We start from the raw sequence: 25,818 nt of genomic DNA on the forward strand, positions 1-25,818 counted from the left end.
GCTGTAGCGATCCCAGTCCTGGACCTGATGTAGTGATCCCAGTCCTGAACTGACTGCAGTGATCCCAGTCCTGGACCTGCTGTAGTGATCCTAGTCCTGGACCTGCTGTAGTGATCCTAGTCCTGGACCTGCTGTAATGACCCTAGTCCTGAACTGACTGTAGCAATCCCAGTCCTGAACCTGCTGTAATGATCCTAGTCCTGAACCTGCTGTAGTGATCTCAGCCCTGGACCTGCTGTAGTGATCCCAGTCCTGGAGCTGCTGTAGTGATCCTAGTCCTGGACCTGCTGTAGTGATGTCAGCCCTGGACCTGCTGTAGTGATCCCAGTCCTGGACCTGCTGTAGTGATCCCAGCCCTGGACCTGCTGTAGTGATCCCAGTCCTGGACCTGCTGTAGTGATCCTAGTCCTGGACCTGCTGTAGTGATCCCAGTCCTGGACCTGCTGTAGTGATCCCAGTCCTGGAGCTGCTGTAGTGATCCTAGTCCTGGACCTGCTGTAGTGATGTCAGCCCTGGACCTGCTGTAGTGATCCCAGTCCTGGACCTGCTGTAGTGATCCTAGTCCTGAACCTGCTGTAGTGATCCCAGTCCTGGACCTGCTGTAGTGATCCCAGTCCTGGACCTGCTGTAGTGATCCCAGTCCTGGACCTGCTGTAGTGATCCCAGTCCTGGACCTGCTGTAGTGATCCCAGTCCTGAACCTGCTGTAGTGATCCTAGTCCTGAACTGACTGTAGTGATCCCAGTCCTGGACCTGCTGTAGTGATTCTAGTCCTGTACCTGCTGTAGTGATCTCAGCCCTGGACCTGCCGTAGTGATCCCAGTCCTGTACCTGCTGTAGTGATCCCAGTCCTGGACCTGCTTTAGTGATTCCAGTCCTGTACCTGCTGTAGTGATCCCAGTCCTGGACCTGCTGTAGTGATCCTAGTCCTGGACCTGCTGTAGTGATCCCAGTCCTGGACCTGCTGTAGCGATCCTAGTCCTGAACCTGCTGTAATGATCCCAGTCCTGAACCTGCTGTAATGATCCCAGTCCTGGACCTGCTGTCGTGATCCTAGTCCTGGACCTGCTGTAGTGATCCCAGTCCTGAACCTGCTGTAACATTCCTAGTCCTGGACCCGCTGTAGTGATCCTAGTCCTGGACCTGCTGTAGTGATCCTAGTCCTGGACCTGCTTTAGTGATCCCAGTCCTGGACCTGCTGTAGTGATCCTAGTCCTGTACCGGCTGTAGTGATCTCAGCCCTGGACCTGCTGTAGTGATCCCAGTCCTGGACCTGCTGTAGTGATCCTAGTCCTGGACCTGCTGTAGTGATCCCAGTCCTGGACCTGCTGTAGTGATCCTAGTCCTGGACCTGCTGTAGTAATCCCAGTCCTGAACCCGCTGTAACATTCCTAGTCCTGGACCCGCTGTAGTGATCCTAGTCCTGGACCTGCTGTAGTGATCCCAGTCCTGGACCTGCTGTAGTGATCCTAGTCCTGGACCTGCTGTAGTGATCCCAGTCCTGGACCTGCTGTAGTGATCCCAGTCCTGGACCTGCTGTAGTGATCCCAGTCCCGGACCTGCTGTAGCGATCCTAGTCCTGAACCTGCTGTAATGATCCCAGTCCTGAACCTGCTGTAATGATCCCAGTCCTGGGCCTGCTGTAGTGATCCCAGTCCCGGACCTGCTGTAGCGATCCTAGTCCTGAACCTGCTGTAATGATCCCAGTCCTGAACCTGCTGTAATGATCCTAGTCCTGGACCTGCTGTAGTGATCCCAGTCCTGAACCTGCTGTAACATTCCTAGTCCTGGACCCACTGTAGTGATCCTAGTCCTGGACCTGCTGTAGTGATCCTAGTCCTGGACCTGCTGTAGTGATCCTAGTCCTGGACCTGCTGTAGTGATTACAGTCCTGGACCTGCTGTAGTGATCCCAGTCCTGGACCTGCTGTAGTGATCCTAGTCCTGGACCTGCTGTAGTGATCCCAGTCCTGGACCTGCTACAGCGATCCCAATCCTGGACCTGCTGTAGTGATCCCAGTCCGGGACCTGCTGTAGTGATCCCAGTCCTGGACCTGCTGTGGTGATCCCAATCCTGGACCTGCTGTAGTGATCCCAGTCCTGGACCTGCTGTAATGATCCTAGTCCTGGACATGCGGTAGTGATCCTAGTCCTGGACCTGCGGTAGTGATCCTAGTCCTGGACCTGCTGTAGTGATCCCAGTCCTGGACCTGCTGTAGTGATTCTAGTCCTGGACCTGCGGTAGTGATCCTAGTCCTGGACCTGCAGTAGTGATCCTAGTCCTGGACCTGCTATAGCGATCCCAGTCCTGGACCTGCTGTAATGATCCCAGTCCTAGACCTGCGGTAGTGATCCCAGTCCTGGACCTGCTGTAGTGATCCCTGTCCTGGACCTGTTGTAATGATCCCAGTCCTGGACCTGCTATAGCGATCCCAGTCCTGGACCTGCTGTAGTGATTCTAGTCCTGGACCTGCTATAGCGATCCCAGTCCTGGACCTGCTGTGGTGATCCCAATCCTGGACCTGCTGTAGTGATTCTAGTCATGGACCTGCTGTAGTGATCGCAGTCCTCGACCTGCTGTGGTGATCCCAGTCCTGGACCTGCTATAGCGATCCCAGTCCTGGACCTGCTGTAATGATCCCAGTCCTAGACCTGCGGTAGTGATCCCAGTCCTGGACCTTCTGTAGTGATCCCTGTCCTGGACCTGTTGTAATGATCCCAGTCCTGGATCTGCTGTAGTGATCCCAGTCCTGGACCTGCGGTAGTGATCCCAGTCCTGGACCTGCTATAGCGATCCCAGTCCTGGACCTGCTGTAGCGATCCTAGTCCTGAACCTGCTGTAATGATCCCAGTCCTGAACCTGCTGTAATGATCCCAGTCCTGGACCTGCTGTCGTGATCCTAGTCCTGGACCTGCTGTAGTGATCCCAGTCCTGAACCTGCTGTAACATTCCTAGTCCTGGACCCGCTGTAGTGATCCTAGTCCTGGACCTGCTGTAGTGATCCTAGTCCTGGACCTGCTTTAGTGATCCCAGTCCTGGACCTGCTGTAGTGATCCTAGTCCTGTACCGGCTGTAGTGATCTCAGCCCTGGACCTGCTGTAGTGATCCCAGTCCTGGACCTGCTGTAGTGATCCTAGTCCTGGACCTGCTGTAGTGATCCCAGTCCTGGACCTGCTGTAGTGATCCTAGTCCTGGACCTGCTGTAGTAATCCCAGTCCTGAACCCGCTGTAACATTCCTAGTCCTGGACCCGCTGTAGTGATCCTAGTCCTGGACCTGCTGTAGTGATCCCAGTCCTGGACCTGCTGTAGTGATCCTAGTCCTGGACCTGCTGTAGTGATCCCAGTCCTGGACCTGCTGTAGTGATCCCAGTCCTGGACCTGCTGTAGTGATCCCAGTCCCGGACCTGCTGTAGCGATCCTAGTCCTGAACCTGCTGTAATGATCCCAGTCCTGAACCTGCTGTAATGATCCCAGTCCTGGGCCTGATGTAGTGATCCTAGTCCTGGACCTGCTGTAGTGATCCCAGTCCTGAACCTGCTGTAACATTCCTAGTCCTGGACCCACTGTAGTGATCCTAGTCCTGGACCTGCTGTAGTGATCCTAGTCCTGGACCTGCTGTAGTGATCCTAGTCCTGGACCTGCTGTAGTGATTACAGTCCTGGACCTGCTGTAGTGATCCCAGTCCTGGACCTGCTGTAGTGATCCTAGTCCTGGACCTGCTGTAGTGATCCCAGTCCTGGACCTGCTACAGCGATCCCAATCCTGGACCTCCTGTAGTGATCCCAGTCCGGGACCTGCTGTAGTGATCCCAGTCCTGGACCTGCTGTGGTGATCCCAATCCTGGACCTGCTGTAGTGATCCCAGTCCTGGACCTGCTGTAATGATCCTAGTCCTGGACATGCGGTAGTGATCCTAGTCCTGGACCTGCGGTAGTGATCCTAGTCCTGGACCTGCTGTAGTGATCCCAGTCCTGGACCTGCTGTAGTGATTCTAGTCCTGGACCTGCGGTAGTGATCCTAGTCCTGGACCTGCAGTAGTGATCCTAGTCCTGGACCTGCTATAGCGATCCCAGTCCTGGACCTGCTGTAATGATCCCAGTCCTAGACCTGCGGTAGTGATCCCAGTCCTGGACCTGCTGTAGTGATCCCTGTCCTGGACCTGTTGTAATGATCCCAGTCCTGGACCTGCTATAGCGATCCCAGTCCTGGACCTGCTGTAGTGATTCTAGTCCTGGACCTGCTATAGCGATCCCAGTCCTGGACCTGCTGTGGTGATCCCAATCCTGGACCTGCTGTAGTGATTCTAGTCATGGACCTGCTGTAGTGATCGCAGTCCTCGACCTGCTGTGGTGATCCCAGTCCTGGACCTGCTATAGCGATCCCAGTCCTGGACCTGCTGTAATGATCCCAGTCCTAGACCTGCGGTAGTGATCCCAGTCCTGGACCTTCTGTAGTGATCCCTGTCCTGGACCTGTTGTAATGATCCCAGTCCTGGATCTGCTGTAGTGATCCCAGTCCTGGACCTGCGGTAGTGATCCCAGTCCTGGACCTGCTATAGCGATCCCAGTCCTGGGCCTGCTGTAGTGATCCCAATCCTGGACGTGCTGTAGTGATCCCAGTCCTGGACCTGCTGTAGTGATCTCAGTCCTGGACCTGCTGTAATGATCCCAGTCCTGGACCTGCTGTAGTGATCGAAGTCCTGGACCTGCTTTAGTGATCCCAGTCCTGGACCTGCTTTAGTGATCCCAGTCCTGGACCTGCTGTAGTGATCGAAGTCCTGGACCTGCTGTAGTGATCCCAGTCCTGGACCTGCTATAGCGATCCCAGTCCTGGGCCTGCTGTAGTGATCCCAATCCTGGACGTGCTGTAGTGATCCCAGTCCTGGACCTGCTGTAGTGATCCCAATCCTGGACCTGCGGTAGTGATCTCAGTCCTGGACCTGCTGTAATGATCCCAGTCCTGGACCTGCTGTAGTGATCGAAGTCCTGGACCTGCTTTAGTGATCCCAGTCCTGGACCTGCTTTAGTGATCCCAGTCCTGGACCTGCTGTAGTGATCCCAGTCCTGGACCTGCTGTAGTGATCGAAGTCCTGGACTTGCTGTAGTGATCCCAGTCCTGTACCTGCTGTAGTGATCTCAGCCCTGGGCCTGCTGTAGTGATCCCAGTCCTGGACCTGCTGTAGTGATCCCAGTCCTGGACCTGCTATAGCGATCCCAGTCCTGGACCTGCTGTGGTGATCCTAGTCCTGGACCTGCTGTAGTGATCCCAGTCCTGGACCTGCTGTAGTGATCCCAGTCCTGGACCTGCTGTAGTGATCCCAGTCCTGGACCTGCTGTAGTGATCGAAGTCCTGGACCAGCTGTAGTGATCCCAGTCCTGGACCTGCTATAGCGATCCCAGTCCTGGACCTGCTGTGGTGATCCCAATCCTGGACCTGCTGTAGTGATCTCAGCCCTGGGCCTGCTGTAGTGATCCCAGTCCTGGACCTGCTGTAGTGATCCCAGTCCTGGACCTGCTATAGCGATCCCAGTCCTGGACCTGCTGTGGTGATCCTAGTCCTGGACCTGCTGTAGTGATCCCAGTCCTGGATCTGCTTTAGTGATCCCAGTCCTGGACCTGCTGTAGTGATCCCAGTCCTGGACCTGCTGTAGTGATCGAAGTCCTGGACCAGCTGTAGTGATCTCAGTCCTGGACCTGCTATAGCGATCCCAGTCCTGGACCTGCTGTGGTGATCCCAATCCTGGACCTGCTGTAGTGATTCTAGTCATGGACCTGCTGTGGTAATCCCAGTCCTGGACCTGCTGTAGTGATCCTAGTCCTGGGCCCGCTGTAGTGATTCTAGTCCTGGACCTGCGGTAGTGATCCTAGTCCTGGACCTGCGGTAGTGATTCTAGTCCTGGACCTGCTGTGGTAATCCCAGTCCTGGACCTGCTGTAGTGATCCTAGTCCTGGGCCCGCTGTAGTGATTCTAGTCCTGGACCTGCGGTAGTGATCCTAGTCCTGGACCTGCGGTAGTGATTCTAGTCCTGGACCTGCTGTAGTGATCCTAGTTCTGGGCTCGCTGTAGTGATTCTAGTCCTGGGTTTCCATCCACAATATCAGCCAAACAGGCAGATTTACTAGGTTGTGTCAGATCAGGGCTAGGCTAACTGGCACTTTTCCCCCTACCCCTTCTTGTAACATTTACCCAGCTAGGTACTCTGTCCTGATTTTCCTCACCTCCACCCTCCTCCATATCACTGTCCCCAGCCAGAGCCGCTCAATGATCTCTAAACTCCTTCCCAGGTCCACAGTGCTCCTGAGTGTTGTCAGCTGCACATTTAGATCTGTTACTTGGGCTTTCAAACATGTAACTTGCTGCCATCAAGTGCAGAAATATTCACCTTCAATCGGCTGTTGAAGGCCTGCAAACATCTCCCAAGATGCTACATTTTTAGTAGAGTGCCTTCTCCTCATGTTTCATGTTTTTGCCATTCTTCGTGAGCTCCTGTATTTTTTCTGGGCTTCCGTCTGTTTTCCATGTTTTGTCCACGCCTCTATTATTTGTATTTCCACTTCAATGCGTCTTCTTTTTTCAGCTTCTGCGTTAGTTTTTCTGGATCTCTGTCGTCAATGTCTTTTTTATGTGCTCATGGAAAGTGCCATATCTCAATGTTATTTGTGATGTTTGTGTGACATCTTCTCATTATTCCGCCATATTCTCCACAGAATGCTCTCTCCGTGGCCTGGACATCGCCTTCCTCATCGATGGCTCTGGCAGCATCACTGTTGCTGATTTCCAATTAATGCTGGATTTTATCACTACAATAATGGAGGATTTTAGCGACAGTAACACTCAGGTAACACGATCTTCACCACCACTGAGTCTCTGACCTCCTCCACCAGTCTACAGCCGAGTCACTGGACATTGGCCAGCTACAAACTGTTGGAAGATCACATGTGTAACCTGAAGCTGAAAAGATCCCGATGAGGACATTGTACAGACATACTGTGGTGCACATGATGGAGATGATGGCTGTTGGTCAGGCCCATGTCCTGTTCCTGTATCTGCTCTTCTCTTTCTTATAATGACCCTATAATATCTGCCTGATGGTGAACTCATGTTTCTCCCCTCTCGTTTCCCCAGTTTGCCCTCATGCAATATTCCAAAGAATTTGAAACGCATTTTTACTTTACAAACTTTTCAAAAATAAGAGACCCTAAATCATTGACAAGTGGAATAACCCATCAGCAAGGAAAAGCAACACGGACCTGCACGGCCATCCTGGAGGCCATGTAAGATCTTCACCTACTTATAGTTCGTGGCCGGACACGGTCTGCACAGCAAATGAAGCAAGTCCTATCATATGTAATACTGGCTGTGTAGGAACTGTATCAAGCCTCTGATTTGTGATACTGTCTGCTACGTTGGTGTAGCTAATCCTATCATGTGTGATACTGTTTGTAGAGTGAACCTCAATGTACCATATAGAACAGAGGATTTCTTCTGGAGTAAGTCATTGCTATAACTTTTCCTGACCTTTCCTAGTAAAGAACTGTTTGACCCAAGAAGAGGCACTCGTAAGAATGCGGAGAAGCTTCTGATTATAATAACAGATGGAGAATCGCGCATGGATAGCACTCCATCATCAGAATCCACCCGGGAGGCCAACAGGATCGGGGTGCGGCGCTTCGCTATTGGGGTAGGTATGCGTCGTACGATTACACAGCTTTTCCCTGCACCTTATATCCAAATTTCTTTCCTAAATGACCAACAGGTGGGAAATGTGTTCTCTCTCCCTACGGCCTATAATGAACTGAAGTCAATAGCCTCTCCGGAACCAGAAGATCATGTCTTTAAGGTTACCAATTTCTCTGCATTGCAAACTTTACATAAGATGTTAGAAGACAAAATCTTTGCTATTGAAGGTAATCTGACACAAATGAGCAATGACCCATCTGACATTCAATGTGTTCTCCTACTGTATATTTTCTCCTCAACTGTCTTTATTTCTGACTCTGAGGAATGAAAAAAGGAGAAGATTGAAAAGAATTATCTGTTCTCTATCTTCTATGCATCTAATCTTCATTCCTTTGTTTGTTTTCCTCACCGTTCTTTTCATTCCTGGGTCTCTTCTACATCTTCTCCTCATCTGTCTTTATTGCTCAGTTTGTTTTCCTCCAAATTGTCTTCTTCATTCATTGTCTGCTCTCCTCCACCTTCTGTGCTCTTCATTCTTGGTCTGCTCTCCTCCACCTTCTGTGCTCTTCATTCTTGGTCTGCTCTCCTCCACCTTCTGTGCTCTTCAATCTTGGTCTGCGCTCCTCCACCTTCTGTGCTCTTCATTCTTGGTCTGCTCTCCTCCACCTTCTGTGCTCTTCATTGTTGGTCTGCTCTCCTCCACCTTCTGTGCTCTTCATTGTTGGTCTGCTCTCCTCCACCTTCTGTGCTCTTCATTCTTGGTCTGCTCTCCTCCACCTTCTGTGCTCTTCATTCTTGGTCTGCTCTCCTCCACCTTCTGTGCTCTTCACTCTTGGTCTGCTCTCCTCCACCTTCTGTGCTCTTCATTCTTGGTCTGCTCTCCTCCACCTTATGAACTCTCTCCATTTCTCGGTCTATTCGTCTTCACCATCTCAACTCTTTGTTCCTTGGTCTCTTCTCCTCTCCCTCTCAACTCTTCATTCCTCGTCTGTTCTCTTTCACTATCTCTGCTCTTCATTCCTAGGTCTATTCTTCCCTATTCTTCATTACCCCTCTGTTCTCCTCCACTTTCTCTACTCTTCGTTCCTCTGTCTGTTCTCCTCCACCTTCTCTACTCTTCATTCCTCAGTCTGTTCTCATTCACCTGCCCTATTCTTCTGCCAGCAAACTCGCCTGACCTTACTCCATAGAGAATCTACGCAGTATTGTCAAGAGGAAGATGAGAGACCAGACCCAACAATGTAGACGAGCTGAAGGCTGCTATCAAAGCAACCTGGGCTTCCATAACCCCTCAGCAGTGCCACAGGCTGATCGCCTCCATGCCACGCCGCATTGATGCAGTAATTGATGCAAAAGGAGCCCAACCAAGTATTGAGGGCATTTACTGAACAGACATTTCATTAGGGAACATTTCAGATTTTACAATCATTTTTCCAGCTGGTATTATAAAGTATTCTAATTAACTGAGATACTGACTTCTGGGTTTTCATTGCCTGTAAGCCGTAATCATCAACATTAACAGAAATAAACACGTGAAATAGATCACTCTGTGTGTAATGACTATAGAATATAGGAGATTCACTTTTTGTATTGAAGAACTGAAATAAATTGACTTTTTGATGATATTCTCATTGTGTGAGACGCCCCTGTAGATACAGTAGATATATATAACTGTTATCATTCCTTGGTAGTATTCTGCCATCCGGTGGCTATCCCTTGTATTGTTTCCTAGCTTCATTATTTTGTTTCTCTCAGTGGCCTGCCCTTCATTGCTTCTTGATTTTAACTAACTTTTAGTTTTTATTTTTTAGTTGTGCATCTCACTAAAATATTTATTGTTTATATAAATTTGTTTGATTATTACAGAGTAACACTTATATGATATTTCAGGCTTGCTCTGAGGTTTCTTTATCTCATTTCTCAGTTAATAATAATCTTTATTTTTATATAGCGCTAACATATTCCGCAGCGCTTTACTGGTTGCACACATTATCGTCGCTGTCCCCGTTGGGGCTCACAATCTAAATTCCCTATCAGTATGTCTTTGGAATGTGGGAGGAAACCGGAGTACCCGGAGGAAACCCACGCAAACACGGCGAGAACATACAAACTCTTTGCAGATGTTGTCCTTAGTGGAGATTGAACCCAAGACTCCAGCTTGTTCTTCTGCACCTTCTCTACTCTTCATTCATCGGTCTGCTCTCCTTCTCTCTCTTCACTCCTTGGTGTGTTCTCTATCTCCTCCACTTTCATTAATTGGTCTCTTCTCCTCCACCTTCTCTACCCTTCACTCCTCTGTCTGTTCTCCTCCATCTCCTCTACCCTTCACTCCTCGGTCTGTTCTCTATCTCCTCTACCCTTCACTCCTCTGTCTGTTCTCCTCCATCTCCTCTACCCTTCACTCCTTGGTCTGTTCTCTATATCCTCTACTCTTCATTCATCGTCTGCTCTCCTTCTCCTTCTTTTCTCTTCACTCCTTGGTGTGTTCTCTATCTCTTCCAACTTCTCTACCCTTCATTCCTCGGTCTGTTCTCCTCCAACTCATCTACCCTTCACTCCTCGGTCTGTTCTCTATCTCCTCTACTCTTCATTCATCGGTCTGCTCTCCTTCTCTCTTCACTCCTTGGTGTGTTCTCTATCTCCTCCGCCTTCTCTACCCTTCACTCCTCGGTCTGTTCTCTATCTCCTCAACTCTTCATTCATCGGTCTACTCTCCTTCTCCTCTCTTCACTCCTCGGTCTGTTCTCTATCTCCTCAACTCTTCATTCATCAGTCTACTCTCCTCCTTCTTTTCTCTTCACTCCTTGGTGTGTTCTCTATATCCTCTACCCTTCATTCGTTGGTCTGTTCTCCTCCTCTTCATTCCTTAGTCTGTTCTCCACCTTCATTCATCGGTTAGTTCTCCTCCACCTTCATTCATAGGTCTGTTCTCCAAAATCTCAAAAAATTCCTCAGATGGCCCTCGTATATGTCGCTTATCTTCTCATCTACTTTCATTCCTCAATACTTTCTTCTTCCTCCTCCTGTCTTTCTTGTGTTGCGGTCTGCCATCTTCTATTACTTTCCTTGTGTTTATCTGTCTCCTCCTCATCTCTTCATTATCCTCCTCTTACTCTTTTCCACTTTTTTATTACCAGGTCTACAGTCTCTAAGTGGAGATAAGTTTCAGATGGAAGTGTCTCAAGAAGGGTTCAGTGCATTGTTGACTTCAGTAAGGCTCAGCTGACGACATTTGCGCCCCACCTAGTATATCCGATGACTTACTCTTAGATCTTTATTACCACTTTTATGCAGCAATGGAAGATGATGCAAGTATATAGTCATGTACGGCCTATATGGACACTCGCATATTAAGGGCATATATTTAGCAGATGAGTAATTTGCTCATTGCTGTATCTCCTTACCATATGCAAATTTCCTCTTCGGAGAAAAAGAGGACTTAAACTCTATAGTGCCGTCTATTGGAAGCAGCGATCCTACAAGTCACATTCGACCCTTTAACGAGTCGTGCAATATGTCTTGGGATAAAAGACAAATAAATATCTCAATTTGCAGACACGGTGTTTCGGGCTGTTGGCCCTCGTCAGTGCGAAGCATGAGAACTAATTTGGCGAGGTGAGAGGCTCTAGACTGGGGTCTAAGGGGTAAGGTTTCTCCTTATGGAGAGTGACCAGAGTGGGGAGAGGAGCCAGAGCTGGTATGTCACTCTCCACAAGGAGAAACTTAACCCCTTACACCTCTCTCCTTACCATAGTCACCGACATTATTCCTCTATTATACTAAAATCCCGTTCACATAGCTAAACACTCATTCATATACAGTTATAATATGAGCGATCCAGCAAGAGCCCACGCTCGTGAATTAAAAACTATTTCTGATCCACACCAGCCAAGCAGAAAAAACGGGGAGCATATGCCAGTAATAAAATTTCAATAACTTTATTAATAATGATGTACAAAAAAAAAAAGTTATTAAAATTAAAAAAAATGAAGATACCAATGCACAGTAGAACTGCCCAGCCGGGTAGTAGATCCCTATATATTAGATAAATGTCTAAAGTATCACGAATAGGGTTGTAATTTATATTATTATATATAGTGACCATATTGCTTGGGAACACATATATTCTATACATTAAGGTGGACATCATTATTAATAAAGTTATTGAAATTTTATTACTGGCACATGCTCCCCGTTTTTTCTGCTTGGATTGTGTATTGGTGTGGGAAGCGCCACAGTTTAGGCCCCTTTGTATATCGGTGTATTTCTGATCCACAGGATGGCGTGATCCTGGGGGCAGTTGGTGCTCATAACTGGGCAGGAGGGGCATACAGTTACAGAACTGGGCAGGAGAAGGCGACCTGGATAAATGCCCCTGAGGATGGGACTGACATGAAGGACTCATATATGGGTGAGAACAGAAACAGATGCTGGTGGCTGCCAACTTCTATGTTCTATAGAGTTCTGTGTGTGATTTATAAATGATAGCTCTCTTATATCTCCTAACGCAAGCTTGCCCCTACATTTGCCAGGCTATGCCATGCAGCTGGTGAATCGGGATTTAATTGCCATCGGCGCACCACGATTCCAGCATCTGGGAAGAGTCCTCCTCTATAGAAGAAACCCAAACACCTTGTCCTGGCATCAGGTGGCCACCACCACAGGAGAACAGGTGACAGTGAATGGAGGGTGATAGTGGGTATTATCGAGAAAGTGGCCAACGATGGAGAAGAACTGGACCTGATCCATAAAGCCGAGCATGGGAATAGATAGAGATGAGCAGAGGAGGAGAAGACATGGAGCAGGCAGGACCTGAGTATACATGGAGCAGGCAGGGAGTAGTGTAGAGAAGACATGGAGCAGGCAGGACTTGTAGTGAGCGGAGTACACAGGAGTATACATGGAGCAGACCGGGAGTAGTATAGAGAAGACATGGAGCAGGCAGGACATGAGTATACATGGAGCAGGCAGGGAGTAGTATAGAGAAGACATGGAGCAGGCAGGACCTGAGTATACATGGAGCAGGCAGGGAGTAGTATAGAGAAGACATGGAGCAGGCAGGACCTGAGTATACATGGAGCAGGCAGGGAGTAGTGTAGAGAAGACATGGAGCAGGCAGGACATGAGTATACATGGAGCAGGCAGGGAGTAGTATAGAGAAGACATGGAGCAGGCAGGACATGAGTATACATGGAGCAGGCAGGGAGTAGTATAGAGAAGACATGGAGCAGGCAGGACCTGAGTATACATGGAGCAGGCAGGGAGTAGTGTAGAGAAGACATGGAGCAGGCAGGACATGAGTATACATGGAGCAGGCAGGGAGTAGTGTAGAGAAGACATGGAGCAGGCAGGACTTGTAGTGAGCGGAGTACACAGGAGTATACGTGGAGCAGACCGGGAGTAGTATAGAGAAGACATGGAGCAGGCAGGACATGAGTATACATGGAGCAGGCAGGGAGTAGTATAGAGAAGACATGGAGCAGGCAGGACCTGAGTATACATGGAGCAGGCAGGGAGTAGTGTAGAGAAGACATGGAGCAGGCAGGACATGAGTATACATGGAGCAGGCAGGGAGTAGTATAGAGAAGACATGGAGCAGGCAGGACATGAGTATACATGGAGCAGGCAGGGAGTAGTATAGAGAAGACATGGAGCAGGCAGGACCTGAGTATACATGGAGCAGGCAGGGAGTAGTGTAGAGAAGACATGGAGCAGGCAGGACATGAGTATACATGGAGCAGGCAGGGAGTAGTGTAGAGAAGACATGGAGCAGGCAGGACTTGTAGTGAGCGGAGTACACAGGAGTATACGTGGAGCAGACCGGGAGTAGTATAGAGAAGACATGGAGCAGGCAGGACATGAGTATACATGGAGCAGGCAGGGAGTAGTATAGAGAAGACATGGAGCAGGCAGGACCTGAGTATACATGGAGCAGGCAGGGAGTAGTGTAGAGAAGACATGGAGCAGGCAGGACATGTGAGCGGAGTACACAGGAGTATACATGGAGCAGGCAGGGAGTAGTGTAGAGAAGACATGGAGCAGGCAGGACATGTAGTGAGCGGAGTACACAGAAGCATACATGGAGCAGGCAGGGAGTAGTGTAGAGAAGACATGGAGCAGGCAGGACTTGTAGTGAGCGGAGTACACAGGAGTATACATGGAGCAGGCAGGGAGTAGAGTAGAGAAGACATGGAGCAGGCAGGACATGTAGTGAGCGGAGTACACAGGAGTATACATGGAGCAGGCAGGGAGTAGAGTAGAGAAGACATGGAGCAGGCAGGACATGTAGTGAGCGGAGTACACAGGAGTATACATGGAGCAGGCAGGGAGTAGAGTAGAGAAGACATGGAGCAGGCAGGACATGTATTGAGCGGAGTACACAGGAGTATACATGGAGCAGGCAGGGAGTAGTGTAGAGAAGACATGGAGCAGACAGGACATGTAGTGAGCGGAGTACACAGGAGTATACATGGAGCAGGCAGGGAGTAGAGTAGAGAAGACATGGAGCAGGCAGGACATGTAGTGAGCGGAGTACACAGGAGTATACATGGAGCAGGCAGGGAGTAGAGTAGAGAAGACATGGAGCAGGCAGGACATGTAGTGAGCGGAGTACACAGGAGCATACATGGAGCAGACAGGGAGTAGTATAGAGAAGACATGGAGCAGGCAGGACATGAGTATACATGGAGCAGGCAGGGAGTAGTGTAGAGAAGACATGGAGCAGACAGGGAGTAGTGTAGAGAAGACATGGAGCAGGCAGGACATGAGTATACATGGAGCAGGCAGGGAGTAGTGTAGAGAAGACAGAGCAGGCAGGACATGTAGTGAGCGGAGTACACAGGAGTATACATGGAGCAGGCAGAGAGTCGTGTAGAGAAGACATGGAGCAGGCAGGGAGTCGTGTAGAGAAGACATGGAGCAGGCAGGACATGTAGTGAGCGGAGTACACAGGAGCATACATGGACCAGACAGGGAGTAGTATAGAGAAGACATGGAGCAGGCAGAACATGAGTATACATGGAGCAGGCAGGGAGTAGTGTAGAGAAGACATGGAGCAGACAGGGAGTAGTGTAGAGAAGACATGGAGCAGGCAGGACATGAGTATACATGGAGCAGGCAGGGAGTAGTGTAGAGAAGACAGAGCAGGCAGGACATGTAGTGAGCGGAGTACACAGGAGTATACATAGAGCAGGCAGGGAGTCGTGTAGAGAAGACATGGAGCAGGCAGGGAGTCGTGTAGAGAAGACATGGAGCAGGCAGGACATGTAGTGAGCGGAGTACACAGGAGCATACATGGACCAGACAGGGAGTAGTATAGAGAAGACATGGAGCAGGCAGGACATGTAGTGAGCGGAGTACACAGGAGTATACATGGAGCAGGCAGGGAGTCATGTAGAGAAGACATGGAGCAGGCAGGACATGTAGTGAGCGGAGTACACAGGAGCATACATGGAGCAGGCAGGGAGTAGTATAGAGAAGACATGGAGCAGGCAGGACATGAGTATACATGGAGCAGGCAGGGAGTAGTCTAGAGAAGACATGGAGCAGACAGGGAGTAGTGTAGAGAAGACATGGAGCAGGCAGGACATGTAGTGAGCGGAGTACACAGGAGCATACATGGAGCAGACAGTGAGTAGTATAGAGAAGACATGGAGCAGGCAGGACATCAGTATACATGGAGCAGGCAGGGAGTAGTATAGAGAAGACATGGAGCAGGCAGGACATGAGTATACATGGAGCAGGCAGGGAGTAGTGTAGAGAAGACATGGAGCAGGCAGGACATGTAGTGAGCGGAGTACACAGGAGTATACAAGAAGCAGGCAGGGAGTAGTGTAGAGAAGACATAGAGCAGGCAGGACATGTAGTGAGCAGAGTACACAGGAGTATACATGGAGCAGGCAGGGAGTCGTGTAGAGAAGACATGGAGCAGGCAGGGAGTCGTGTAGAGAAGACATGGAGCAGGCAGGACATGTAGTGAGCGGAGTACACAGGAGCATACATGGACCAAACAGGGAGTAGTATAGAGAAGACATGGAGCAGGCAGGACATGTAGTGAGCGGAGTACACAGGAGCATACATGGAGCAGACAGGGAGCAGTATGGAGAAGACATGGAGCAGGCAGGACATGAGTATACATGGAGCAGGCAGGGAGTAGTCTAGAGAAGACATGGAGCAGACAGGGAGTAGTGTAGAGAAGACATGGAGCAGGCAGGACATGTAGTGAGCGGAGTACACAGGAGCATACATGGAGCAGACAGTGAGTAGTATAGAGAAGACATGGAGCAGGCAGGACATGTAGTGAGCGGAGTACACAGGAGCATACATGGAGCAGACAGTGAGTAGTATAGAGAAGACATGGAGCAGGCAGGACGTAGTGAGCAGAGTACACAGGAGCATACAAGGAGCAGGCAGGGAGTAGTGTAGAGAAGACATAGAGCAGGCAGGACATGTGAGCAAAGTACACAGGAGTATACATGGAGCAGGCAGGGAGTAGTGTAGAGAAGACATGGAGCAGGCAGGACATGTAGTGAGCGGAGTACACAGGAGTATACATGGAGCAGGCAGGGATTAGTGTAGAGAAGACATGGAGCAGGCAGGACATGTGAGCGGAGTACACAGGAGTATACATGGAGCAGGCAGAGAGTAGTGTAGAGAAGACATGGAGCAGGCAGGACATGTGAGGGAGTACACAGGAGTATACATGGAGCAGGCAGAGTGTAGTGTAGAGAAGACATAGAGCAGGCAGGACATGTAGTGAGCGGAGTACACAGGAGTATACATGGAGCAGGCAGGGAGTAGTGTAAAGACAGAGCAGGCAGGACATGTAGTGAGCAGAGTACACAGGAGTATACATGGAGCAGGCAGGGAGTAGTGTAGAGATGACATGGAGCAGGCAGTGAGTAGTGTAGAGAAGACATGGAGCAGGCAGGACATGTAGTGAGCGGAGTACACAGGAGTATACATGGAGCAGGCAGTGAGTAGTGTAGAGTGGACATGGAGCAGGCAGGACATGTAGTGAGCGGAGTACACAGGAGTATACATGGAGCAGACAGGGAGTAGTGTAGAGAAGACATGGAGCAGGCAAGACATGTAGTGAGCGGAGTACACAGGAGTATACATGGAGCAGGCAGGGAGTAGTGTAGAGAAGACATGGAGCAGGCAGGACATGTAGTGAGCGTAGTACACAGGAGTATACATAAAGCAGGCAGGGAGTAGTGTAGAGAAGACATGGAGCAGGCAGGACATGTAGTGAACGGAGTACACAGGAGTATACCTAAAGCAGGCAGGGAGTAGTGTAGAGAAGACATGGAGCAGGCAGGACATGTAGTGAGCGGAGTACACAGAAGTATACATGGAGCAGGCAGAGAGTAGTGTAGAGAAGACATAGAGCAGGCAGGACATGTGAGCGGAGTACACAGGAGTATACATGGAGCAGGCAGGGAGTAGTGTAGAGAAGACATAGAGCAGGCAGGACATGTAGTGAGCGGAGTACACAGAAGTATACATGGAGCAGGCAGGGAGTAGTGTAGAGAAGACATGGAGCAGGCAGGACATGTAGTGAGCGTAGTACACAGGAGTATACATAAAGCAGGCAGGGAGTAGTGTAGAGAAGACATGGAGCAGGCAGGACATGTAGTGAACGGAGTACACAGGAGTATACATGGAGCAGGCAGGGAGTAGTGTAGAGAAGACATGGAGCAGGCAGGGAGTAGTGTAGAGAAGACATGGAGCAGGCAGGACATGTAGTGAGCGGAGTACACAGGAGTATACATAAAGCAGGCAGGGAGTAGTGTAGAGAAGACATGGAGCAGGCAGGACATGTAGTGAGCGGAGTACACATGGAGTGTTCATTGAGTAGTGTAGTATACCCCAGACAGATGTGACTGACTCTACAGACAGTTGATGACCCTCAATGTTTTGTCCTTGCAGATTGGCTCATATTTTGGTTCTGTGCTCTGTTCGCTCCATGTGAATTCTTCTTGGTCTTTACTTCTGGTCGGGGCTCCAACACATTTTTCTGCTGACTCTCCAGGTGGTCTTGTTTTTTTGTGCCCAATCACAAGGGTGAGTCTTTGGCGGCGATAGAATGGCCATCTGATGATGCCTGTAGATCTTTGGGGATAGGGGAAGAAGGTGACTATTTCACAGTAGTGATGCACATTTGGGCTGAGGGTCTCATCATTGCTTGTCATGACATGTATGACTCCCTTGGTGTTTCTAGTGTAATTATTGAGAATTTTTGTCTTAGATAGTGGATTCTCCTGCTCCAGATAACATGAATGTCACATTCACCTGTCTGTGGACTCTTCATGGTGACAGAAGCCAGGTGGTGGGTCATTTTGGTTCTGCAATCTCCATCCTTCCAGACCTGACTGGGGATGGATTTTCTGACCTGGCTGTGGGTGCACCCTGTGAAGATAACAACCACGGCTCAGTATACATCTTCTCTGGCCAGGATGGAGGTTTTAAAGCTTCCTATGTACAGGTGAGTAGAGGCTAATAGATTGACATGACATTGCAGTTGAGAAGGTCCACACATATCCTGTCCTCGCCACTGGCTGTACCACATTGAGCAGATCTTACCACATTGAGCAGATCTTACGCATATGTGACACTAAAAACACATGACTCCTAGTGTTAAAATTGCATTCATTATCCACATAGTTGCCTGTCATGGTCTCTCCTTTGCAGCGTATCTCTGGTCAGCAGGTCAGTAGGATGATGAAGTACTTTGGAAGATCGTTAACTGGAAGTGTAGACATGACGGGGGACAATCTCCCAGACCTGATTGTGGGGGGAGAAGGCCAAGTTCTCATACTCAGGTGAGAAGAGGACAGTGGTGATACTGGAGAACATCAGCTGTGGGACCCATATTGCTTCAAGGCTTTGCAGTTTTTAGATTAGTCTCAATACAGATATCAGTCCTAAAATACTTTCATCATAAAAATCAGGCATCAAAATATTTAAAAATAATTCTCAGGAAGATAATTCATAAAATCAGAACCTCTCCATCCCATCAGATAACATTGCCGTAGACAATGTGCGTCAATAAGAATTTTCATTTATATTTTCCACATTACAGCAAGGCTACTAAAACCACCAGAAATGATCACATTTGTTGTGCGTCTCATTTATTATCAGGCGATCCACAGAATGTTCAGTCTATGATCATTGCGGCTCCGTTACTTCTAACCATTCACCATGGACTCTTCTTGCAGATCCTGTCCTGTGCTGAATATCTCAGTCTCCATAATGTTTGATCCTAGTGAGATTTCACGCAGTCTCTATGAATGTGCAGACTACCACAGACATGGGCCCGTGACAACCATCACTGTGTGTTTTAATGTCCACTTAAAAAGCAAAAACGTTTCTGGTGAGTGAAGACCAAGATCCCCCTATATATTCCTTGTATATAATACAGAAGTATTGACATTGTCCTACAAAGATGTGCAATTGCCACTAGATCCAGGTTTGACGGGCTCCAAGTAGGGTTCAGGAACAGGAGGAATGACGTGACTACACTTGATTCACACAACAATCTTGCCGTGAATGTACTCCAGGAAAACAATTTCCACAATGAGGTGACCAGTGGGATCAGAACTGCCACTGATCTGAATGTACAAGACTGGACCTGAGATTTTGAAGAATATATATTATGGTCATTAGGGGCTGTGGCCTCTGTAGGGTCCCCACTCATGGATCCTCAGTAAGTGATAGGTTCTTCTCTTGGTTAGGTGAACACTTTGGGCAGCTGACATACAATGTCCTGCTGGATGCAGGCCACACTAACACACGGGCCCTCTTCTCCAGTGGTGGACGGTCCATTAAGGAAACATTGACTTTAAATGATAATTACAATTGTCGGCATCATTCTGTTGAGCTACCGGTAAGTTGCTTCCACACCTTCTACATCCTAGCACCATGGACAGTCAGTATTCTCATCGTTCTCCTGCTCCAATTTCCTAGGAGTGTGTGGAAGACTACTTTACTCCTCTCCGTGCTGCTCTCAACTATTCCTTGATTGGAAATGCCATCCTGAGTGAGGATTCACGATCCACTTTGATAAAAGAGGTAGGAAAGCAGAACACACCTGCACCCATGGCTCCTCACCATTCAGGTTTTCAGTTAGTTACTATACACTACCATTTTAAGTAGAACCGCTCTCCAGCCATTGATGGCCTAAAACTGCAGCTACGCGGCTGTAACTAAGATTATGGATATTTGTTACTGGCCATCAGTGCCAACATCTTACAGATGAAATAATGCATTACCATTACTTTTTACAGATATTATTTGAGAACTGTGGCGGAGATGGTGGGTGCAAAGATGATCTGAGGGTGAATCTGACATTCACCAAGTAAGGAAAAAACGCTCAGCCTCAATTAATTCAGAAACATTTTCCACCCGTATCTCTGTCCCTGTAATGTCGTGGTAGATGACCGTATCTGTTCTGTTGGCCTCTTGATGGTTTTTGTTGTGTTGTGACAGTCTCACGCAGTTGGTGGTTGGTTGGTTTCATGATGTCAATATCACAGTATCAGTGAAGAACCTGGGAGATGATTCCTACAACACTCGTGTTCTCATTCCCTTTCCACATGGACTGTCTTATCGCAGGGTAACTCTCACCAAGGTATGTCTTCATGTCAAGGCCAGGTCTTGTCCAGAGACACTTGGGTAACGTTCTTAATTGTTCATCCTCTAGAGCAACAAGCACATTACAATCACATGCTCGACTCTCAAGAACGAGAGAGTGGTAAATTGTGGAGTGAACCGACCTCTGCTGAAACCCAACACTACGGTAAGAGCCTTTCAATATTAAAGGAAAGACAGTCTGAAGAAGATGTAGACAACCCAAGGGGAATGTGGACGGCATCCACACAATGTGGACAATACTCATCAGTCTTACTGAGGGTTTGCATCTCTTTTAGGCAGTCTTCTTGGTCAGTTTTTACGTAGCTCCGATGGCAGATCTGGGAGAGACATTGACTTTAAGAGCCAATGTGAGCAGGTAACTAACAATTACACTTGAGAGGATCTGGCAATGTCTTGAGGTCTCTTCTCAAACCTCTACACCATGCTTTAAGGGCTTTGGAGACCATAATCTGTATATAGTATAAGCTCCATAGCAACCAGGGACATAGTCCATCCTAAAAGACCATCTAAACCAGGGGTCTCAAACTGCATTCCTCGAGGGCCTCAAACCATGCGTGTTTTCAAGATTTCCTTCGCATTGCACAAGGTGCTGGAATCATTCTGTGCAGGTGATTAAATTATCACCAGTGCAATACAAGGAAATCCTGAAAACATGACTTGTTTGCGGCCCTCCAGGAATGCAGTTTGAGACCTCTGCTCTAGACATTCCCAAATCTGAGCTGTTGTGACACTCTTTTTCCCCTACAGTGATAATGGAGGACCTTCCAATCAGCTGATAGCATCGTCTTGGGTTAGAGTCCTCTATTCAGTCTATGTGGCCATCAATAGGTGAGCATGTAATGAAGAGGGCTAAAAGACAGATACACCCAAGCAAATACTACTGTACAAATGACCCATCAATAGAGTATGTGACCACTGAAGTAAGAAAATATTTTGACTGGAAAGGGTCTATGCAAACAATAGTCGAGCAATGACAGGCAAGAGCAGTGGCCATGGTCTGAGCCACAGAGGCTGGAGAAAGAGGAACATGAAAGTGGAACCCTAGTGGAAAGTCTATTTTTTGTGAGACCTGGGAATAGATTTGAGAGTGAGGTGGTTTCCATCGTCTTCCTGTCTTCAGAGTTTCCTCATGTCAGTCCAAGAGCATTGTTCGTCTATGATTAGAGGCTTTTTAGAGAAGGCTCAGCCCTTACATATATGCTCTGAATTTGGTGCAGACAAGAAAATACCAGTAAACATCAGAATTTCTCATCCTCGGACCACAGCATCAACCATGTGTACCAGGTGAGCACACACAGCACATGGACGTCCACAGATCATAGAACAATGACTGTAGACCTCAATAATACACAAAGTCATATGAAATCACTGAATGGCCGCTTGCTCTTGCCCCTGCAGGTGATTAATCTGGGCCAGCGCCAGCTGCCTGTCTCCATCATATTCATGGTCCCCCTCCAACTGGGAAACACATCAGTATGGGTGAAACCAAACATCACCAGCACTCAGGTACCAAATACCGTGTCAATGTTATCATACCTCAAAAGTCAGTAACTAATGAACCACCAATGCAGAACGATGCCAATGACTAGTAAACGACTGCATAGACAACTGGAAGGTGAAGCATCAGATTGGTGAGGGCTCCATCCTCATGGGAGAAGACCCAACCAACTCTGAGCCTAACCTCCTCTCACCTAAGACCTCTTAGGCCATGTTCACACAGTGCGTTTTTTACTGCGGAACCGCAGCGGTATTGCCGCTGCGGTTCCGCAGCTGTTTTCCATGCAGGGTACATAACAATGTAACCCTATGGAAAACAGTCACTGCTGTGCACATGATCCGGAATTTAGTGTAAAAAGCCGCGCTGAATAGCCGCGGTAAAAAAGAAGGAGCATGTCAATTCTTTTTCCTGAACCGCAGCGGTTCTGCACCCATAGACCTCCATTGTGAGGTCAAAATCGCAGTAAAACCCGCAGATCAAAAATATATCTGCGGGTTTTACTGTGATTTGATGTGCAGAACCGCTGCAGCAGGAAGTGCGGGGGAGCGGGCGGAAGTGCGTGGGCGGAGTGTGGCTGCCCCCCCGTGCTCCGATGCCCCCCCCGTGCCCTAATCTCCCCCCCTTATACTTACCCGGCGTCCCGGTGTCCGTCCGGCCGTCTTCTCCCTGGGCGCCGCCATCTTGCAAAATGGCGGGCGCATGCGCAGTGCGCCCGCCGAATCTGCCGGCCGGCAGATTCGCTCCAAAGTGCATTTTGATCACTGAGATATAACCTATCTCAGTGATCAAAATAAAAAAATAGTAAATGACACCCCCCCCACTTTGTCACCCCCATTGGTAGGGACAATAAAAAAAATTAAGAATTTTTTCACTAAGGTTAGAATAGGGTTAGGGTTAGGGGTAGGGTTAGGGGTAGGGTTAGGGGTAGGGTTAGGGTTAGGGTATTTTCAGCCATTTTAGCCCTAAAAAGCTTCCTAGGAAACACACAGTAAAAAAAGGATAAAAAAACGCATCAAAAAACGCATCAAAAACGCATCAAAAAAGGACAAAAAAAGGACCTGCGTTTTCTGCCAAGAGCTGCAGTTTTTTAAAAAAACTGTCCTGAAAAAAAAAGGATGGAAATCCTGAACGTGTGAACATACCCTTACTGTCCAGGTCCAGCAGCCCTTATCCATCAACCCCAACCCAAAACCACCAACTGTAATTAACTAACTAAAAAAAAAAATTCTTCACAACAATTGGGAGGTCCAAGAAGATGTCGACGTATGGCCTTCCTGTACCGATCCCATAACTACTGCCTCTAACGATTACTAGAGCAACACATTGTAACACAATTTCTGGAGAAAAAATCATGAAGAATACACAGTGCTTGACCTTCAAAACAAGGAATATATGGAGAGGACATAAGGTCATAGCTGGGGATCTGGAAGGAAAGACCACACTAGCCATGAGAACGTTCTGCTACGATAGAGCTTGTTGCACGGGCACTGAAGACTTGACAGATACATTATGTTACACCACATCTAACAACTACAAAATAGTCTATTTACCGGCGTCTGTGCCAGGTCACTTCCCTGGCATTGATAGGATCAGAAACGATCAACCACATGTGACCGGAGCAGAAATCTGACTGCGTTTGTGTCCTTCCAGCCAGAGAATGCCATGTGCGTCACCAATCTGGAGGAACCATTGGGAGCTAAGAGCTTTAAAGAATTGCTGAAACTGGAGCCGGTTTTCGTAAGTATCAATCAATACATCATCTGCCATAAATACAAGGATCAATACAAAAATCTCTGAAACACTGGAAAATGTCAAAAAGTGAAGAGTCGTTCTCCAAGATTTATGGATGACCTGTATGGAGGCCACAGTAAATGTCGAGTCTCCTAGGGCAGCATACATCGGGAGCTTACGGACATGAAATTTCCTTTATTTCAACATGCAAATAGCCTCTTCAAATGGCTCTGGTGCTACCTATGGGATGTAGCCCTCCTAAAAGGCAATAGCGACCCTTTAAGGAGCCTTATCACAAGATTTGGGATAAAAAGCCAAACCAGACACTCCATTTGCAGACATGTGATGGGTCATGTGGTGAGACTCTTTAAAGGGTGGATATTGACTGCTAAGATTGTTGTATGGTGCCAGTGCGAGGTAGTCGTGGGCGAGCTGCTGATTCTGCTTGCTCTGGCACCCTACAGGAAAATCATGTCAAAGTCCTGGTGTGTGGGGTACATCACACTTCATTGTGGCCCGCAGGCCTCCACTGGCTTCAGGCTTTCATCTTCCAGAACCTTCACCACACAATCCAGGGGACACTGAATTCATTAAAACAGTCAAACTTCTACTAGGCAGCCTATGGTCATTACAATGAAGCGAGTAGGATAGGGCCCAACAGGTTACAGTCTTTCCCACAGGTACAGGACATAACTTCAGCACTAGTTCTCGGTATGGGCAGATCATCCCTCTTGCTAACTCCTCCAGCACTAGGAATTCTTCTCCCCCACAAGCAGTGCTCTTGCATACCATTACCTCTCACAGAGTTTGAGTCCATCTTTTCCTGCAGATCCACAGGCTTAATGCACCCAAGAGCCCCAACATTCATATCGAGGTCCCTAGGCCGACATGACGGATTCGCACTGAAGGGTTGTATGGTAATCCACTGTACAGAGTAACAAGCTCACGCTGTCCCTAGCAGCCTACTGCCTAGGACCACTGCTGTCACTTCACTACACTTTCTCTTAGGCTACTTTCACACATCAGGTTTTTTGTTTCAGGCTAAATCCGGCGAATGTTGGAAAAACTGGATCTGGCGCAGATTGTGAAAAACTAATGCGACAGATCCGTTTATTTTGACGGATCCGGCTAGCCTATCTAGATTATTGGATAAAAAAAAAATTTTTTGGAGCATGCTCAGTTTAAAAAACCGGATCAGGCCGCCGGATCCACCATTTTCCGGATCGGTACCTTCCGGCTCCGATAGGCTTCCATTCTAGAAAACAGCCGGAAGCGCTTCAGGCTTTTTCGCCGGAGACAAAAAACGTTGCAGTAGACGTTTTTTCCCAGACGCCGGAATCGATTGTTTGCCGGCAAGAAACCGGAAGGAACACTGGGCCATCCGGCGCCAATACAAGTCAATGGGGGAAAAACCAGTTCCGGTTTTTATTTTTTCCGGTTCCGGTTTTTCTCCAAAGAGCCAGATTTAGCCTGAAACAAAAAACCTGATGTGTGAAGGCACCTATCTGAACTTGCACAAATTCTCACTTCCTCCTCCCTAATCTGGGCCAGCCTTTGCAGTTACCCCAGACTAAGCTAAACTACAGACACAGAGGGTTTTACGTTCAGATAACATACATTAATATAAAATACATTTAACCACTTGTGGTGTCAGGGTAGAACACCTCCACCACTCCTACATTGTTACATCCAAAAGGTGGCGCCAGAAACCAAGTCCTTTTCCTTCTGAAGAGGCTATTTGCATAATTTCCCCCGAGGAGCATTGCAGGGCCTAAAGGTACCTTCACACAACGATTTCGTTAACGATATCGTTGCAATGTCATGCTTTTTGTGACGTAGCAACGATCCCGCTAATGATCTTGTTATGTGTGACAGCGACCAATGATCAGGCCCCTGCTGGGAGATCGTTGGTCGCTGGGGAATGATCAGGACCTTTTTTTGGTCGCTGATCACCCGCTGTCATCGCTGGATCGGCGCGTGTGACGCCGATCCAGCGATGTGTTCACTTGTAGCCAGGGTAAATATCGGGTTACTAAGCGCAGGGCCACGCTTAGTAACCCAATATTTACCCTGGTTACCATTGTAAAAGTTAAAAAAAAAAACCACTACATACTCACATTCTGATGTCTGTCACGTCCCCCGCCGTCAGCTTCCCTGCACTGACTGTCAGCGCCGGCCGTAAAGCAGAGCACAGCGGTGATGTCATCTCCTCCTATATATAGTATATACTTGTATGTCATCTCCTCCTGTATATAG

At 48.4% G+C, this 25,818-nt stretch overlaps 1 protein-coding gene across 1 annotated transcript in view; it reads left to right on the forward strand.

Moving 5' to 3' along the window:
- The window catches only part of LOC138646244 (integrin alpha-M-like), a 78,129-nt gene that overhangs the window by 48,731 nt on the left and 3,580 nt on the right, over window positions 1-25,818 (forward strand). The window contains exons 13-33 of the mRNA XM_069735711.1: window positions 6,707-6,837; window positions 7,125-7,273; window positions 7,527-7,680; window positions 7,756-7,906; window positions 10,817-10,890; window positions 11,958-12,090; window positions 12,212-12,351; window positions 17,610-17,748; window positions 17,933-18,165; window positions 18,372-18,502; window positions 18,899-19,053; window positions 19,415-19,566; window positions 19,647-19,751; window positions 19,967-20,037; window positions 20,169-20,310; window positions 20,383-20,478; window positions 20,609-20,688; window positions 21,081-21,161; window positions 21,551-21,617; window positions 21,732-21,839; window positions 23,482-23,568. Of these exons, the coding sequence (XP_069591812.1) occupies window positions 6,707-6,837; window positions 7,125-7,273; window positions 7,527-7,680; window positions 7,756-7,906; window positions 10,817-10,890; window positions 11,958-12,090; window positions 12,212-12,351; window positions 17,610-17,748; window positions 17,933-18,165; window positions 18,372-18,502; window positions 18,899-19,053; window positions 19,415-19,566; window positions 19,647-19,751; window positions 19,967-20,037; window positions 20,169-20,310; window positions 20,383-20,478; window positions 20,609-20,688; window positions 21,081-21,161; window positions 21,551-21,617; window positions 21,732-21,839; window positions 23,482-23,568 (2,579 nt within the window). The remainder of the gene's footprint in view (window positions 1-6,706; window positions 6,838-7,124; window positions 7,274-7,526; window positions 7,681-7,755; window positions 7,907-10,816; window positions 10,891-11,957; window positions 12,091-12,211; window positions 12,352-17,609; window positions 17,749-17,932; window positions 18,166-18,371; window positions 18,503-18,898; window positions 19,054-19,414; window positions 19,567-19,646; window positions 19,752-19,966; window positions 20,038-20,168; window positions 20,311-20,382; window positions 20,479-20,608; window positions 20,689-21,080; window positions 21,162-21,550; window positions 21,618-21,731; window positions 21,840-23,481; window positions 23,569-25,818) is intronic.

Source organism: Ranitomeya imitator, chromosome 7 (assembly GCF_032444005.1).
Source record: "Ranitomeya imitator isolate aRanImi1 chromosome 7, aRanImi1.pri, whole genome shotgun sequence".
In the NCBI taxonomy this organism is placed as follows: Eukaryota; Metazoa; Chordata; class Amphibia; order Anura; family Dendrobatidae; genus Ranitomeya; species Ranitomeya imitator.